At 43.1% G+C, this 15211-nt stretch overlaps 1 protein-coding gene and 1 long non-coding RNA gene across 2 annotated transcripts; one reads left to right on the forward strand and one right to left on the reverse strand.

The window, feature by feature from the left end:
• Positions 1-1920: 1920 nt before the first annotated feature.
• On the reverse strand, positions 1921-4767 carry LOC102720630 (putative disease resistance protein RGA3). Its single transcript, XM_006661014.2, has one exon. The coding sequence runs from the start codon at positions 4765-4767 to the stop codon at positions 1921-1923; it is 2847 nt and encodes a 948-aa protein (XP_006661077.2).
• Positions 4768-4890: 123 nt separating this feature from the next.
• LOC121055346 lies at positions 4891-7078 on the forward strand. Its single transcript, XR_005812484.1, has 3 exons — positions 4891-5574; positions 5663-5780; positions 6835-7078. It is a non-coding gene; the product is annotated as an uncharacterized LOC121055346 (long non-coding RNA).
• The last annotated feature ends 8133 nt before the right edge of the window (positions 7079-15211 follow it).

Raw genomic sequence — 15211 nt, forward strand, 5'->3', positions numbered from 1 at the left:
CACACTACCGGCCGCATGGGGTTGGGGTCAGCCAGGCGGCGGCGGTCCAGAGTTCCGCGCCGACCCATCGTGGGGACGAGCGACTGGTGTGGTGAGCTTCGTCCCCGGGTGCGCGCCAGCTGCTCGACGAAATGCGCGCGCAGGCATCCTCGTCGTCGGCGGCGGCTGTCTGCGTAAGCTTCTTGCTCTTCTCACCTCATCGTTTCCAGATTTGTTTCTCTGCGTGCGCGGATGTACCCGCATCGAATTTTCTGTCTTGCGTTGAGCCGTTGATTAAGGATGCAGAAATTCCTTCTAATTTTCTGTTTTTTTACGTATTTTGGGCGTAGCTACCTGGCTTTTAGTTAATCTTAGTAGATTGCTACTATATTTCTGTTTCTTCGGCGCCTTTGGCTGATAGAGGTATCTATGAAAACGTTGACAAGAATCTTCATTATCCGTTGAATCAAGTGTACTATGTTTAGGAATGCAGATCTGTTTTTCTTTCTTAGGCGATGGGAATGGCTACATCAGTCCATGCAACATTGCTTGATACTGATACTCATTAAGACGGTCTTAAACAATTGTGTAGCAAAACTGCTGTGAATTTCTTTTTACAAAGAGAGAGAAGTCTCCAAAAGTTGAAAGAACAATTTAATATAGCGATGCAACACCCAAAAGTAGCAATTTCAGCATTAAAAAACAAAGATCTAACATTTATGTGTATATGCAACAAAACTAAGATTCAGAGAAAGGATGCTATAGGCATCTACAGTCACCAAATCCAACCTCCACAATCATCGTCATTAAACTTAAAGTCACTTGATTCAAAGTGTTTTCTTTCTTGCAGCTTAGATTCAATCTCAACTTCTGGCTAGGCTGAAGCATCAAAGGGGACCAATCCAGCCCTGTGTCAATTTGCTTCTGCTTATCTGCACGCAGAGGGCTCCAGCACCAAAGTTGCCAAGGACTGGTAAGGTAAGAAAAGTTGCCAAGGACTAGGCAGGTTGTGGCCAACTGTCGCACGGTAATTCAGTAAGTTCGTTCCTAAATAGTCCTACTACACGTTGCAACTTAAAACACATTTGCGTTTCAAGTGGCTTCATTACAAGTGAAGTCAGTAAGTTGACCACACTTTTCTTCGACTGTGCACATCCTTGCTGGATGTAAAGGCTGGGTTCTAATCCACTATAAAGAAAAAATTGACCACACTCTTCTGTTGGATTAAGCTTGCTTAGCGTTCTTGATTCTTTCACCATGATTAGTAGCACTCATGAGGCCATACAAACATTGTTGTCATATATTTACCTTTAGGTGAGTGCTGTAAAACATTTATCATCCTACCACAGCCAGACAAGGTCATCTTCTCTAGTTGTTGTTGTAGGCCTTGATTTGCATAAGTTCTGGGTATCATAAAAGAGCAGTTGCTATCAAGGTAGTAGACAACCAACTCAAGAAAGTTCTCAATTCTCTCATCATTTTGGTTGCTGGAGCTTTGGAAACACCGAAAATTATTGTGTTCTCAATGGTTCCTTGCCTTGAATCAATTTGGTCGTATGAGCAGTGACCAAGGCACCTTGCGGTATGCTGTTGGGGCTAGGCAGCTCCACAGCTTACTACCAGGTAGCTAGAACGTCAATCAGAATTCCAATTTTTGGTCACTGGTTTTTAGTTTGTGGTGTGAAGTAGCAAACATCTTGTGTGTATATATGGGTTGGGGTGTGTGTGTTTGGTATTGTACATCATACTTTTCTTCTTCTCTAATGAAATAACATTCAGCTCTACTGTGTGTCCAAGAAAAAACATTTTTTTCGCCGGGGAAGAAAAAACATTTTTCATTTGGAAGAAATGAGATATATAATTCTCCAGAAGCAGTTGTGTTTCACGGTATAGGAGAAAATGCAATACTTGTTTATAGGGCTAAAAAGTGAAGCACCCTTTCTATTGTAGGTTGGTGAAATAATACCCAGTTTTCTGGTTGTATTCCAATACTGCTGACCTGTCATGTGTGTAGGCAGTAACATGTGGAAAACACCTGATGGTAGTCCAGTCTGGGCCCTCTCTCACACATCTTTGCATCATAGTGATGGTGCATCTCAATGTCAGGTGGAAGTCATTTGCGAGGTTTTGATTTGTGCGAGCAAGACCTTGCAACCATTCTGGTAGTTTGTCCAATGAACCACTGCATAACTCCAGATATTGAAGTGCAGGCAAATGTTCAATATGCTTCAGTGCGACCAGGTCAGTTATGATCAGCTTATTCAGAGTAGGGAGGTTAGAGATTATTTCTAGTCCACTACTCTTCTCAATAACAAGTTGTTTATGCAGATAAGGGAAGTTCCTAATACAAGTGAGATGATGGGATCTAGTGATACCAATAGTTTGGATGCTTGTGATATTTTGCAGACTCTTCGGAAGAGCTCTTAACTTTGGGCAACCCAAGACCTGAAGCTCAATCAAATGAGGCATTGATAATAGTTCCATGAGAGGTTCTTGTTCTTCATTCTCAGTCATTGACCATTCTTCCCAATTGGGCATTCCATTGAATGTAAGGTATTCAAGCTTCGGGAAGGCGGCTGAAACTACATGCATGCCAATAAACTCTCTGCCAATTTTAACAATGGCTAATGCATCCTCAATATTGAGGTATCTCAGTTGGGGCAGTTGTCCAAATGGTGGAAGTTGTGTGCAAAAGGAGCAACCGATGAGATGTATATATTCTATGCAAGGTAGATTGGTTTCCATACAGGAAGAAATGAGCCATCCTGGAAAGCTTTTCCCATGAAAGTTGATTAGCTGTAGCTTCTCCAATGAAGGTGGTGGGAACAGCTCCTCAAAGATGGCCTCAATTGTACTGACCTCTGCAAAAGATGATTTCTCATATAGCATAGTAGAACATGACAAGATCAGGTGCCTAAGGAAGCATTTGCTTTTGAGCATTGTTGTCGAGATCATTGCTCTCTCCAGCCTAGTTATGGAAAGCCACCTTAGTTGGGCCAAAGGCTCTAGCTCTTCCAAGCCCCATCCTTCCTGCAATTCGGTGCCACATGTTTTGTGCCCACCTGCCACAAATCCACCAATGTCATTGAGAAGTTTCAGTTTTCCCAATCCTTTTGGAACGTGTGTCACAGGAGTACCATTGAGACCAAGACATCTGAGGTCATGAAGCTGAGTGATACTAGCAGGAAGGCTATGCAAACACAAGCATCTTATTAGATACAAGATCTGCAGGTTCTTTAGAGAGCCAATGGATGTTGGTAGGCTGTCTATGCTAGTATAATTGAGATTAAGCATGCGCAAGTGAAGTACACTTCCTATGGTGCTTGGAAGGTTCTTGATCCCTTTACCATTGAGGACCAATACCCGAAGGCATGGAAAAGTGAACATTGCTTCCTTTTGAAAGATTGAAGTTCCCTCCAGCAACATCAGCGTCCTCAAGGATAAATTCTTTGCCTGTGATCGTGCGAGGGGAACTGCCTCCTCCTCTACCTCTTCATCCATAAGAATGGATAAGCGGCGAAGTTTTGACATGGAATAGGCATCCATTTTTCTTGGATCTCCATACCAGCTTTCACCTCGTGATAGATATTGAGCAAGAGACCGGAGAAGATCATGCATTCTGCATTTACGTTGGTCAGCGTAGAGGGCAACTGGCTGCAAGAGGCTTCTACTTACTAACTCGGCATAACAATGTTCAGCCAGTTCCTCAGGTATGAACTGCCCCTTTGGGTGTAAAAATCCTTCAGCCACCCATAGTGCACGCAGATCCCAAATAGCAAGATCATAATCTGCAGGAAAGAGTGACAAGGACAAAAAACATTGTTTTAGATGTGGTGGCAAATCGTCGTAACTCAAGTATAGGGCACCCCATGCCTCTTTCAGCTCTCCTGGTAGCTCCTTCATGTTCCATAATCTTCTTCTAAGAACATCGCTCCATTGTCTTGGATTCTTATCCTTCCTTGCCAAGAGACTACCAATCAGTTTGATAGCAAGGGGAAGACCATCACATTTTTGAACAATTTCTTTCCCTATTTTCATCAACATGTCAACATCTTTCTTTCTATCCACCCCTGCTTTCTTCCAAAGTAGCTCCAGGCTTGAACTGGTGTGTAACTTCTGAACCTCATGAGTATACACTGCTTTAATACCTCTTGCGACATCTTGATGCCTAGTGGTTACTAGGACACATCCGCACCTGGAAGTAATATGCAAGGGAGTGCAGAGCAATGCATTCCACACATCTACACTCCAAACGTCATCTAGAACAAGAAATAAGCATTTATGGGCTACTGTGTTGGCCATGATCGGTAGAAGTTCAGCTTTTGTTTTGGCCTGTCCATAGTCTCCTCGTGCCTGCCGGATTATCTCCTGTATTAATTCCACCTCAGAGAACTTCCGTGAAACGCATATCCATATGGCGGTAGGATAGAAATTTCTAATTTTCACGTGGTTATAAACCCTCTGAGCTAGTGTAGTCTTACCAATCCCTCCCATTCCAGTTACTGCAATAACTTTGAAGTTATCCTCATGTGAAAAGATTGTATTAACTATTTTTCTTGTGCTATCCTCAATCTCTGTGCCGACAACATCAAGATCAATCAGCGGCGAAGTCTGCCTTATGTTGACAGTAGTCTTGTCTTCTTGGTCATATGGTCTCAAGTGGCATAAAGTTAATACAAGGTGGTCATTCTCTATCTCAGTTAATCTACCACATAGTTTTCTGATCTTGCTTCCGATTTTATGTCGCAGACGAACTGTACTAACGAATGAAGGCAGAGCAAAATGCATTTTTCTTTGATGAGCAGGAGATGGTTGTTCATCGAGCAGTTCTCTGCCTTTAATTCTACACAAGTCAATTATGTCATCGGCTTTATACAACACATCTTTCAAATTGTTCAACCAAATGTCGATTGCTCTATGATGGAGTTTCTTTCTCTCTGCATCCTCTAGAACTGCTTTGATCAGCTCCACTTTTGCCTGTAGCTTCTTGAGATCGTCTTTTACCCCAAGAATCATTACAGCCTGCTCCTCAAGCAAATTGGCAATCCTATTCACACAACCAATAAGAAATGCTTCTGACTGTGTTCCCATTTGTGATTGGTGAGTCCAAGGTAAGTGTTATACTTCCTACCTTCAATGAGAACACAGAAATTAATACGATAGTCAAATTTATGGTAACTACGATTCAATTCAATTATTGAGGAATGAAGGCCATGCATTGTTTGAACAAATACGATGTGATCACCCAAATTTGATGACAAAAATGTGGGAGTCTGCAGCCATACTAATATCTGGTAGTAATGTTTATGTGTCCATGCGTAGAAAGGCCAACAAAATTATCTTTAGTATTTATATCAATCTGGGTTGAAATGCTAGTATATTACATTATGTATGCAGTGGTTTAAGGCAACATTGGTATGCCTCGGAGCCATAACATTCAAGGCATAAGGCATGATGATGCAATATGAGGTGCCTGAGTTGTGATTGATAGAGAAATTTGCAAAGAAAAAAGACATGGAAAATGAGAAAAGCCCACTACCAGGCTGCAAATTCCGTTCAAAGTCATGAAGTCAGCTTACTGGAAGATATGTGTTGGTATTCATTGTGGCCTGTGAAGGTTGTTATTTGAAGCATGTGTGCCTAACACAAGTTACTTACACTTCTTAATTGTGATTGTTTTTAGGCAATGTTGCAAGAGCTCTTTCAATCACTACTAGGAAGACTGTTTGCTTCTGATTTCATTCTGTTCAAATTGCCACCGATGTTTGCCTCTGCAGAATGCATAGTTTTCTTAAATTCTGGTAAGTTACAAAGTAGTCCCCCCATTGTTTTTACAAATTTGGATTTCGTGGTATGATTTCTCTTGACAAGAAAAGGATATGAAGATAATTAGCTCATGAAACTGATTAGTGGAGTATTAGGATTATTGCTATTCCCAAGCTCCAATCAATTGGAATCTCAACCTCTTTCTGCTCAGTCCTCCACTGGGCAATTATACACTTTGAAAAGCTTATCCATCTTTTTATGGTATATTTGAAGTGGAAAAAAATCATTTCTGGAGATTCCACATGTATTTTGAGGAAATCTTGTAGGTGTAAATCACAAAACTCCAAAGCATGCAGTAGATTGAATTTATCTGATGTACACTTTATCAACCTAATTCATCTGATGAATGATATATGCACATGTGTAGGGCTCAAAGATCGAACTATTCTTTTGTTAGGCAAGTATTTTAAGCTGCCCCATAGCACTCAGAATATCGTCTTGAATATTTTTTCCTTCTTGGTTAAGATTGATTTTTGTTCATATCACAATTAAAGTCTTTCCGTGGAGGTATTCACCATATAATCCAAAACAAGATCGAGTATAATAATCTTGAATTCATTTGAATGTAAAACAATATTCTATACTAGCACTTCCCTGTTTAATGGTCTTACACTAATATGAATCGATTAGCAATTGCAATAGGTCATGAAACATTACCTGCCAATAGGCTTTATGTACTTATGCAGTAAAAATATGTTCTTAAGAAAAATATGACTGGATCTGGAAATTTTTTAAAAAAAACTACCTAACGCCCTATCAATAATCAGTTGTTCACTATTTCTTTATGACCTTTTCTACAATAAGGAAAAATACATGATTAATTAACAGAGTATAACTGGTCAAATTATACTTTAGTGCAGTGATAAGATTCATACCTGAAGGATCAGTCGTCAATTAGAACACTGCATGCACCAAGTTCAAAACGTGATGAACTTCACCAGAGAGAATCTAGTGGAAATGTAGCTGTAATATGGGTTATATCTTATATTCCCTGGGTATCATTAGAGGTTAATTGATTACACTGGACAGGTTGATGCCAAGTTTGCTTGTCCTACCGAGAGAATGCACCAATCGATAAGACACCTTCTCTTCAACATGAAGCTGATGGAATCAATGGTTTCACATTTGATATAGTGGTACCGCTGCAAAAGCCAGCAGATTTGTGTTGTGATCAGGACTGAATTGTCAATCTAGTTCCATTTGATAGAATTGACATGAAACCACGGTGACCTTAATTATAATCTATAGCAGGGAGTTTGAATAATATTGGCTGTTCATCTTGAAGTGTGACATTGGCCCAGGTGGCAAATTGCCTGTCGAATTGATCGCCAAATCACCATCGCGTGTAAAATTAACAACAGAGTCTATTGCCAATTTTAGTCCTCAAATTAAAGCGTTAACTAAATTAACTACTGTTGATTAACTTTTAACATTAGACAAGTATTATGTAGCTGTAGTAGGCACGTATCGCTACTTACTGCTCATTTGTTTTGTTTTATAACGGAAGACTTTCTGTTCTCGTCTAAATTTATATGTATATTAATACATCTAAATATATACAAATGATATATTTTGACAAGTGAAAAATATCTTATGTTATAAAATAGATGGAGTACTTAATAATTATGCTACAACATATTTATCGGGGGACATAGGCACAGTAAGTAGATTCGAATTGACCACTCCCGAGTTTCTTTCTATTGCAAAGTTGAGTTTTATAAATAACAAAAGGAACACATTTCTTTAATAGTCTAACTACACATTATAAAAAACAAACCATGAGATTAAAAACTTCCGAGGTGTATGTTACATAGGACAAAAAGTACTTACATTATATGAAATTATTTGTTAAATTAGAGGTTAGATGTGCGATTTAAAAGTTCGGTTTCATTGAAATTTTAGCCGATGCATGTGAAACGAGCGTAGCTGAGCTAGTTAGTCTTGTCAACAAATTTGACTACGTAAGCTCAACTCCTAGATTTAACATGGACGCTCGCAATACTACAGATAACTCATTTATTCCGCCTTATTAGTATTGGTTAGAAAAAACCGGCACTCATAAGGGTTTTTTTATGTCCAGATCAACAACGATTTATTATAAATTAACCAATAGTTGTGAATAAAGATGACCCGAGCCGGTTAGTGGACATGCTGTAATGGTAGGAGTGGTAATGGGCCATCATCCTTGGGTACTTTCGTAACCTTATTTAATCCTAAAAGTTTTTAGCTCGAAACTTTATAAAATTTTATTTTCAATTCATTTTGAACTCAACCCTTCAATTTTATAAGCAAAAAAGTTAAGCCCATTACCACCCTGTATTGAACTGAGCACAGTATAACATAGCCACCCATCTTTCGACAATATTATCTCTTCCCATGACAGTGACATCTATCTCTCTCGCTTACCTCTTCCTTCCTAACATCCCAAATGCATCTAGGCAAGGAAGAGCAGCAGGAGTGGCATCCTCTATCCAGAAAGTGTCACTCGCAAAAATTCTCGAACATAATTTCTAAGCTAGAGAATTTTTACAGTCCCACATATTGTACTGGTACCTAACAGTACCAAATCTAGGCCATACATGTGTTTAGATTGGATGGACAGGAGAGGGGCGGTACCGATCGGTACTAGTGTTTTGTGAAAGTGGCACCGTAACTTATCTGCCTCTCACAGGGGTAAAATTTTCTTTTCACACTGGGATTGATGGATCGATCCCCTCATCCAATCTCTCGCATACTCATCTTCTCCCGTTCTCTTTCCACTACCGGCGTCGACGGCATGGGCGACGGGGAGCCAGCCGCGGCACGGCAGTGGCGATTGCGGAGGAGGAAACCACGGCAGGGTGGCGGCGGCGGAGGAGGATTTGCTAGAAAATGGTGGTGACAGGGTGTCGTCTGTCCTACGGCGCTGAGATTTGGAGGGGAAGAGGAGACTTGCACCGCTGAAAATCGAAGGGGAAGGAGAGAAGTGCGCCGCTGAAAATCGGAGAGGAAGAGGAGACATGCGCCGCCCAGAAAACGGAAGCGCCGCCGCAGCGCCACCGAAAAAAGGGAGACGCATGCAGCTTATCTAGTTAATCCTATGCTAGGCAAATTACCATCACACCCCAAGCTAATTCTCCTCTAATCTAACGGTTAGAGTTGAGTTAGTCCTGCCGATACTAGTACCGAGAGGTACCAGCCGGGGGACCGAAGTAATTCCCTCCAAGCTAAATGTGTAATTAGGATCTCTGCCCATGACTAGCCAGGGTACACAAATGACAAAGTTAGACATACAACTCCACATGTTACAAACAAGTTAAAAGAGTATTTCAAATACAACGGTATAAGTAAAACAATCTAGACTAGTCTTGGTACTCAAAGCGTACGTGACGACTTCCTTCCTCATGCATGCTTAACGGCAGGGCAAGATCTAATCCTAAGAGTTCCCTCCATCCGAGAAATACTCCAGTAAGGTTGAGCACTATCCACGGTACTCAGCAAGTGACACCCGATAGAAGGATATGAATGCAAGTCGATTCCAAGGAAGGCTAGGGTTAATTTACATAAAGCAGCACACTAGACAGATAAAAATGGCAACAATATCATAAATATTGAAATAAACAGTAATTTCCAACAATGTCCAACAGTACCATACGTTGTGACACCAGTTTCAATTAATCAATATTATTAAAGATGAGACTAATAATGGTGAATCTGGTAGGTCACCCATAACCGCGGGCACGGCTATTCGAATAGTTTTACTCTAATAAGAGGTGTATCACTGTACCCTAAGACATAACCACACAACATGTTACCGTGCGACGTGACACCACGACACATCAAAAAGGAACTATGATAGAACCTATTGCATAAACCCTCCTATCCAATCGCACTACACTTTAGGTTTCGCCCCTCCCTTGCACCAAGGTAGAAAGCCCCTTCTTGTGCCTAGATGAATACGAAAGTAGTGTAGGTCATCGCAGGACCTATCTATACCCCATCACGCTCACCATTGTCTAGGTACGTTGAATAGAACAAAGCTATACCACCAGTCACACGTTGTCCATTCTCACTTGTGGTTAGTACTATAATTCTTCCAATGTTTTCCACGAATTGGTCCTTAACTGACATGGTTGTGTCTAGCAAATCATACACCCACAACCCATGATTAAGCAAGTTTTAGTTGAATTAACCCTCTCGGGGATCATCCACTATCATAATTACTACCTAGAGATGATATTAATTACGGCTTTTCCCATGAGCTAGTTTGAGCTAAGCATGGCTAAGCAACTCCAAGTACTACCACTAATCATATTAATACCCAAGTTTAGCAATTGGTATAGGGTAATGAATATAGTTAATAGGCATCAACCCATAAATTGTTGTAAATAAAACATGCAGTTTTAAATGTAAAATGGGACATTTGTAAATTTGGGATTGTGGAATACCCGTACTAGGGGTATCCGTAGACTACATATATACATACAGTCATAGGGGTACCGGATAGGAAGAAGATTATATCTGTATGGTATCAACCGAAGTTTGGTTATGGCTGGATTGCATGCCACCTATACCGGATCCGAGTTGTAACCAAATTAGGATAGATCTTAGTCTCATCAGATTAGGACTCTATCTGTAAGCCCTACCCCCCACTATATAAGGGGGATAGGGGCACCCCTCATGGGGAGGGCCAGACGGACGGCATATTCAGATCGACTATCTTCTAGTTGATCTACCCACAATTCAATACAATCCCAAAGCAGGAGTAGGGTATTATCTCGTTAGTCGAGAGCCTGAACCTGGGTAACCCTGTGTCTTTCATCCTAACCATCGATCTTTATGCCTCGCTAGCCCACCCCATATATATTGCCGACATCCAAATCGTCGACAGTTGGCGCGCCAGGTATGGGAAGCTACTTCGAGGTCTTTGACGAGATCAATGGACCCAAACTCGAAGATCATGAAGACAAAATTTGTCCTAGGGCAAACCTTCAAGTTTGGCGATATCAGATTCCTTGCCGATCAGGGCGGTGCACTCTCCTACATGTGTTCAGATTCATCTAGGCCTGAGGAGGTGGTGTGCCGCTCCGGACCAAACAACTCGACGCTATTTCAAGATGAGATCCAATCTAGATCTCACCACACCGAGCTGCCATCTCCTAAGTCGGCACCTCCCGCTCGAGATCAAGGTCAATGCGAAGCCGACTGCTCAAGTCACCGCATCAAACACCTGCAGCAGCTCGGGAAGCTTTGTTCCTCCCAGAGAGGTCTTCACCATCACTCGGGCAACAACGAACGAGGTTGAGAAGAAGTGGCAAGAGGAGCAAGCAGCCAAGCTGGCCGGAGAACATCAGCAGGAAGACGAGCGCCATCAACTTGAAGACGAAGCCAGACGCCAACATGAGAATCAACCTCATGAACATCTAAGGAGCCAGCCGTGCAAAGTGCAGCGCAATCTAGTCCACACCCGGGTTGAGGGGCATGCCATCTTTAAGACCCCTCAACAAAACGTCTAAGCAGCGACGGAACTACTCGGCGACGTCGTTCAGCAGCTACCTCAACAAGATCTATCGATGGTTGAAACCATCAACAAGATCAAGGCAACGGTGACAACAGCTGGGATCCAACACTCGTTGCAACACAACTCGGGAACACCACCGGTACGGTCGGAGGCTTAGTCAACTAGGTCACCTCGATCTAGATCGAACGTTTCCAAACAACCATCTGGATCTCGGCCACCGACTGATAACAGATCGCGCCAAGCATCTCTTGACCCTGAGCAGAGGAAAGACACAGCCAGTAAGCAACACCGCCTCAATGAAAAAATCCGCCGACTGGATAAACAACGCCAAGGCCTTGAGGCCGAGAAGAAGCGTGTCTACTAGGAAGATAGCTTCAACATCCGCCGAAAGATCGAACGCCAAGGTCAAGCCCGCTAGGAAGGTTGTCGTCGGAACCACGAATATCAGAGCCATAGCTGGGGGTCTATGCATCGGTCACCCGAGAGCTCAGACATCGACATGGTCGACGGTATAGCGGCCTTCACCAAAAACTTGAGCCAGCTTACTTGGCTGACTAGTTTCAAGCCGACTGGTATCAAGAAGTATGACGGCTCCACCGACCGTAAGGCTTGGCTAACGGTGTACACCATGGCTATTCGAGCAACCGGCGACGGCACTAAAGCAATGGCCAACTATCTACCGGTCGCTCTGGATGACTCGGCTAGACATTGGTTGTTGGGGCTCCCTAAACAGTCTATTGACTCCTAGGTAGAACTCTACAATCGGTTCATAGCCAACTTTCAGGGTACTTACGATAGGCCACGGCCCAAATATGACCTATACCAGGTCCAACAGAAGAAGAACGAATCTCTACGGGCCTACATCAAACGGTTCTCTAAGGTTCGCAATTCCATCCTCGACATCAAGGATGACGTGGTCATCGCCGCCTTTCTCAAAGGCGTGAAAGATAAGCCATTCATTGCGAAATTCACTCGCAAAGAGCCAACTACAGTCAAGGATCCCTTTGACATGGCTAACTCCTATGCCACATCGGCGGATGCAGTCTCCGCATCTCGTTCCGACCGGCACGACGACTCGGATGACAAGAATCAGGGAAATCAAAGCTACTGCTCATGAGCTCTTCATCAATTTATTGGATCGACGTCTGGATGTGGTTATACGAGTTCGTGGCTACACCCTACTTACCGTACCGAACCAAGTAAACGACGCTACGCTCCACGCTGGCTAAGTCCGCCCGGGGGCTGTCGGGATGGGCACACGCCGCAAAGCCAACTCATCTCACGACTAAGAGACATACAACAGTAAAAGACTCCAAGCAAATAGATTAACCCAAAACTTGATTGAAGTCCACCGAGTGGTCAAGTTGAAACGAGTGGTCATCAATGACCCTAGTTTCCAACAGAAGGTCGTAGGTTCTTCATCAACTTTGTCACCGCCGAGATCATCGTCGTCGAATGGAGATCTCTTCGCCAAGTCGGCCACACCCCCGACTTCATCCTCGCCGAGTGGTGATCCTATCACCACACCAAATGCATGAACCGCCACCATGTTGGATGCATCAACTTTGTCGCCGCTAAGTGCCGTCATCATCACCATCAACGAGAGAACTCGTGAAATATAGAACAGCTAAGTCCGTTTCGTACTTAGTACTTTTTTCGTAAAAGTTTCCTCTTTCTCCATCCTTCGACGGCCCATGCCGAGTGGTTTTCACCCTCAGCAAGCCAGTCAGGGGGCTACACTGTATCATGTCATATGGTCTGTTGTTTAAAAGCTATTTTTCGATCACGAGACCAATATTTGAATAAAGCTAAACAAACTTCGCGGCTACGCCCTACTTGCCGTACCAAATTGAGTAATACGCTACACTCTGCGCTGACTAAATCTACTCGGGGGCTGTCGGGATGGGTACACAGCACAAGTTTACATAGCTCATTTTAGATTGCGAGATCTAATCAGAATAAAGACTTAAAACAATAGCAAAACAATTTACATTACAGACAAACAAAGGTCTTGCAAAAGACAGATTACTGCTAATGGCTATATTTCCTATTTGTAGGTCAAAGGTCCGAACTATAAAGTCGGCACTGGCTTTAGCCTCCTCCACTAGCGCCAACACCTTCTCTGAGTCACAATTGGCTATAAAGTCTTTGACGGTGGCTAAAAAGACTACCTAGGGGTAAAGGGACTTCATTATGGTGAAGGCTTGACGAGCTACAATCATCGCCATGTCCCTCACCTGCTCGGCCACGCGCCCGGGTACCTCTTTAAAGCCTCTCAATGATTTTATTAGGTGGCATGGAGCTGAAGTTAGTCGCCATACTCTCGAACGACCCGTAGATCGCCAAGGCTACAGAAGCAAACCGGTCCCGAGCAGCTTTGACTACATTAAGTCGGGTCCCGAGATCGGCTACTATGGCACAGGTGCTCTATCGCACCAAATCTCCAAAATCACAGAACTAAAACAGTTCAACGGCTCAAAATCTCCAAAACCGACTAAGTGTTACTATGTCCCTTCGTGGGCCTAGCGGACCGATGCGTAAAACTCGGTGCTGGCATAGTTGATACCATGTCGATGAGGACGTTGCGAGTTTATGGTTCGCCCAAATGGTGACATAAAATTCGTCATTTCTCACATTTCGGGAGTCAACGGTACGCCTATGTTATGCGCCCATGGCCACATTCATACAGGCGTCAGTTGATATCGCTCATGACACTTATTTGCGCTTTTCATCCTGTGCCTAAACTTTGAGTAAACTCGAATATACTCGGTACTAACTACTCGGCTGTAACGGTTAGGCAGTACTGCGTAACCTACCCCATGGGCAGAACATAGCCGAAGGCTATATGTCTGGGGAGACACGACACAAAAACCATCTCCAAACCACTCGGGTTCAAATCGCTCGAAGAGAGCAACCAGAGCTGGGTACCACTCGGGTCCGAAAGCACTCAGAACAGTGTTGCTCGAGTCGGAAAACTCGAAACTTCGAGAAACATCTCTTGGGTAACAGTCCATAGAAGACTCTATGTTTAATTGTTACACATTTAAGCATAGAGTCGGGGGCTACACTTATTAGGTGCATCTCCGATGCACCTAAGCCTTTTTTTATATAGTCTCAAAAAGACTATGTTTAATTGTTACGCATTTAAGCATAGAGTCATGGGCTACACCTAATAGGTGCATCTTCGATGCACCTATTCCTTACTTCCATTCGGAACCATCCACAACCTCTACAATCATCACAGGGTACTCGGGATCACTCAGGAAGCACTCGGGGAGCGCCTGGGAAGCACTCGGATAGCGTCAAGCATACTGTGTGAAGATATGCCTGATGATCAACAATCTACACGGATGATTTACGCGGCTATGTACGACTCCGAGGGCTGCTGTGGAATACCCGTACTAGGGTATCCGTAGACTACATATATACATACAGTCGTAGGGGTATCGGATAGGAAGAAGATTATATTTGCATGGTATCAACCGGAGTTTGGTTATGGCTGGATTGCATGCCGCCTATACCGGATCCGAGTTGTAACTGAATTAGGATAGATCTTAGTCTCATCAGATTAGGACTCTATCTGTAAGTCGTACCCCCCACTATATAAGGGGGATAGGGGCACTCCTCATGGGGAGGGCCAGACAGACGATATATTCAGATCGACTATCTTCTAGTTGATCTGCCCATAATTCAATACAATCCCCAAGTAGGAGTAGGGTATTATCTCGTTAGTCGAGAGCCTGAACCTGGGTAACTCTGTGTCTTCATCCTAACCATCGATATTTATGCCTCGCTAGTCACCCCATATATATTGCCGACATCCAAATCGTCGACATGGATCAATATGATCAATGAGGATATGCACCATGCCTTGCTCTATGTAATATACTAGAAATATTACTGTAC

Source organism: Oryza brachyantha, chromosome 9, assembly GCF_000231095.2.
Source record: "Oryza brachyantha chromosome 9, ObraRS2, whole genome shotgun sequence".
NCBI classification, from domain to species: Eukaryota; Viridiplantae; Streptophyta; class Magnoliopsida; order Poales; family Poaceae; genus Oryza; species Oryza brachyantha.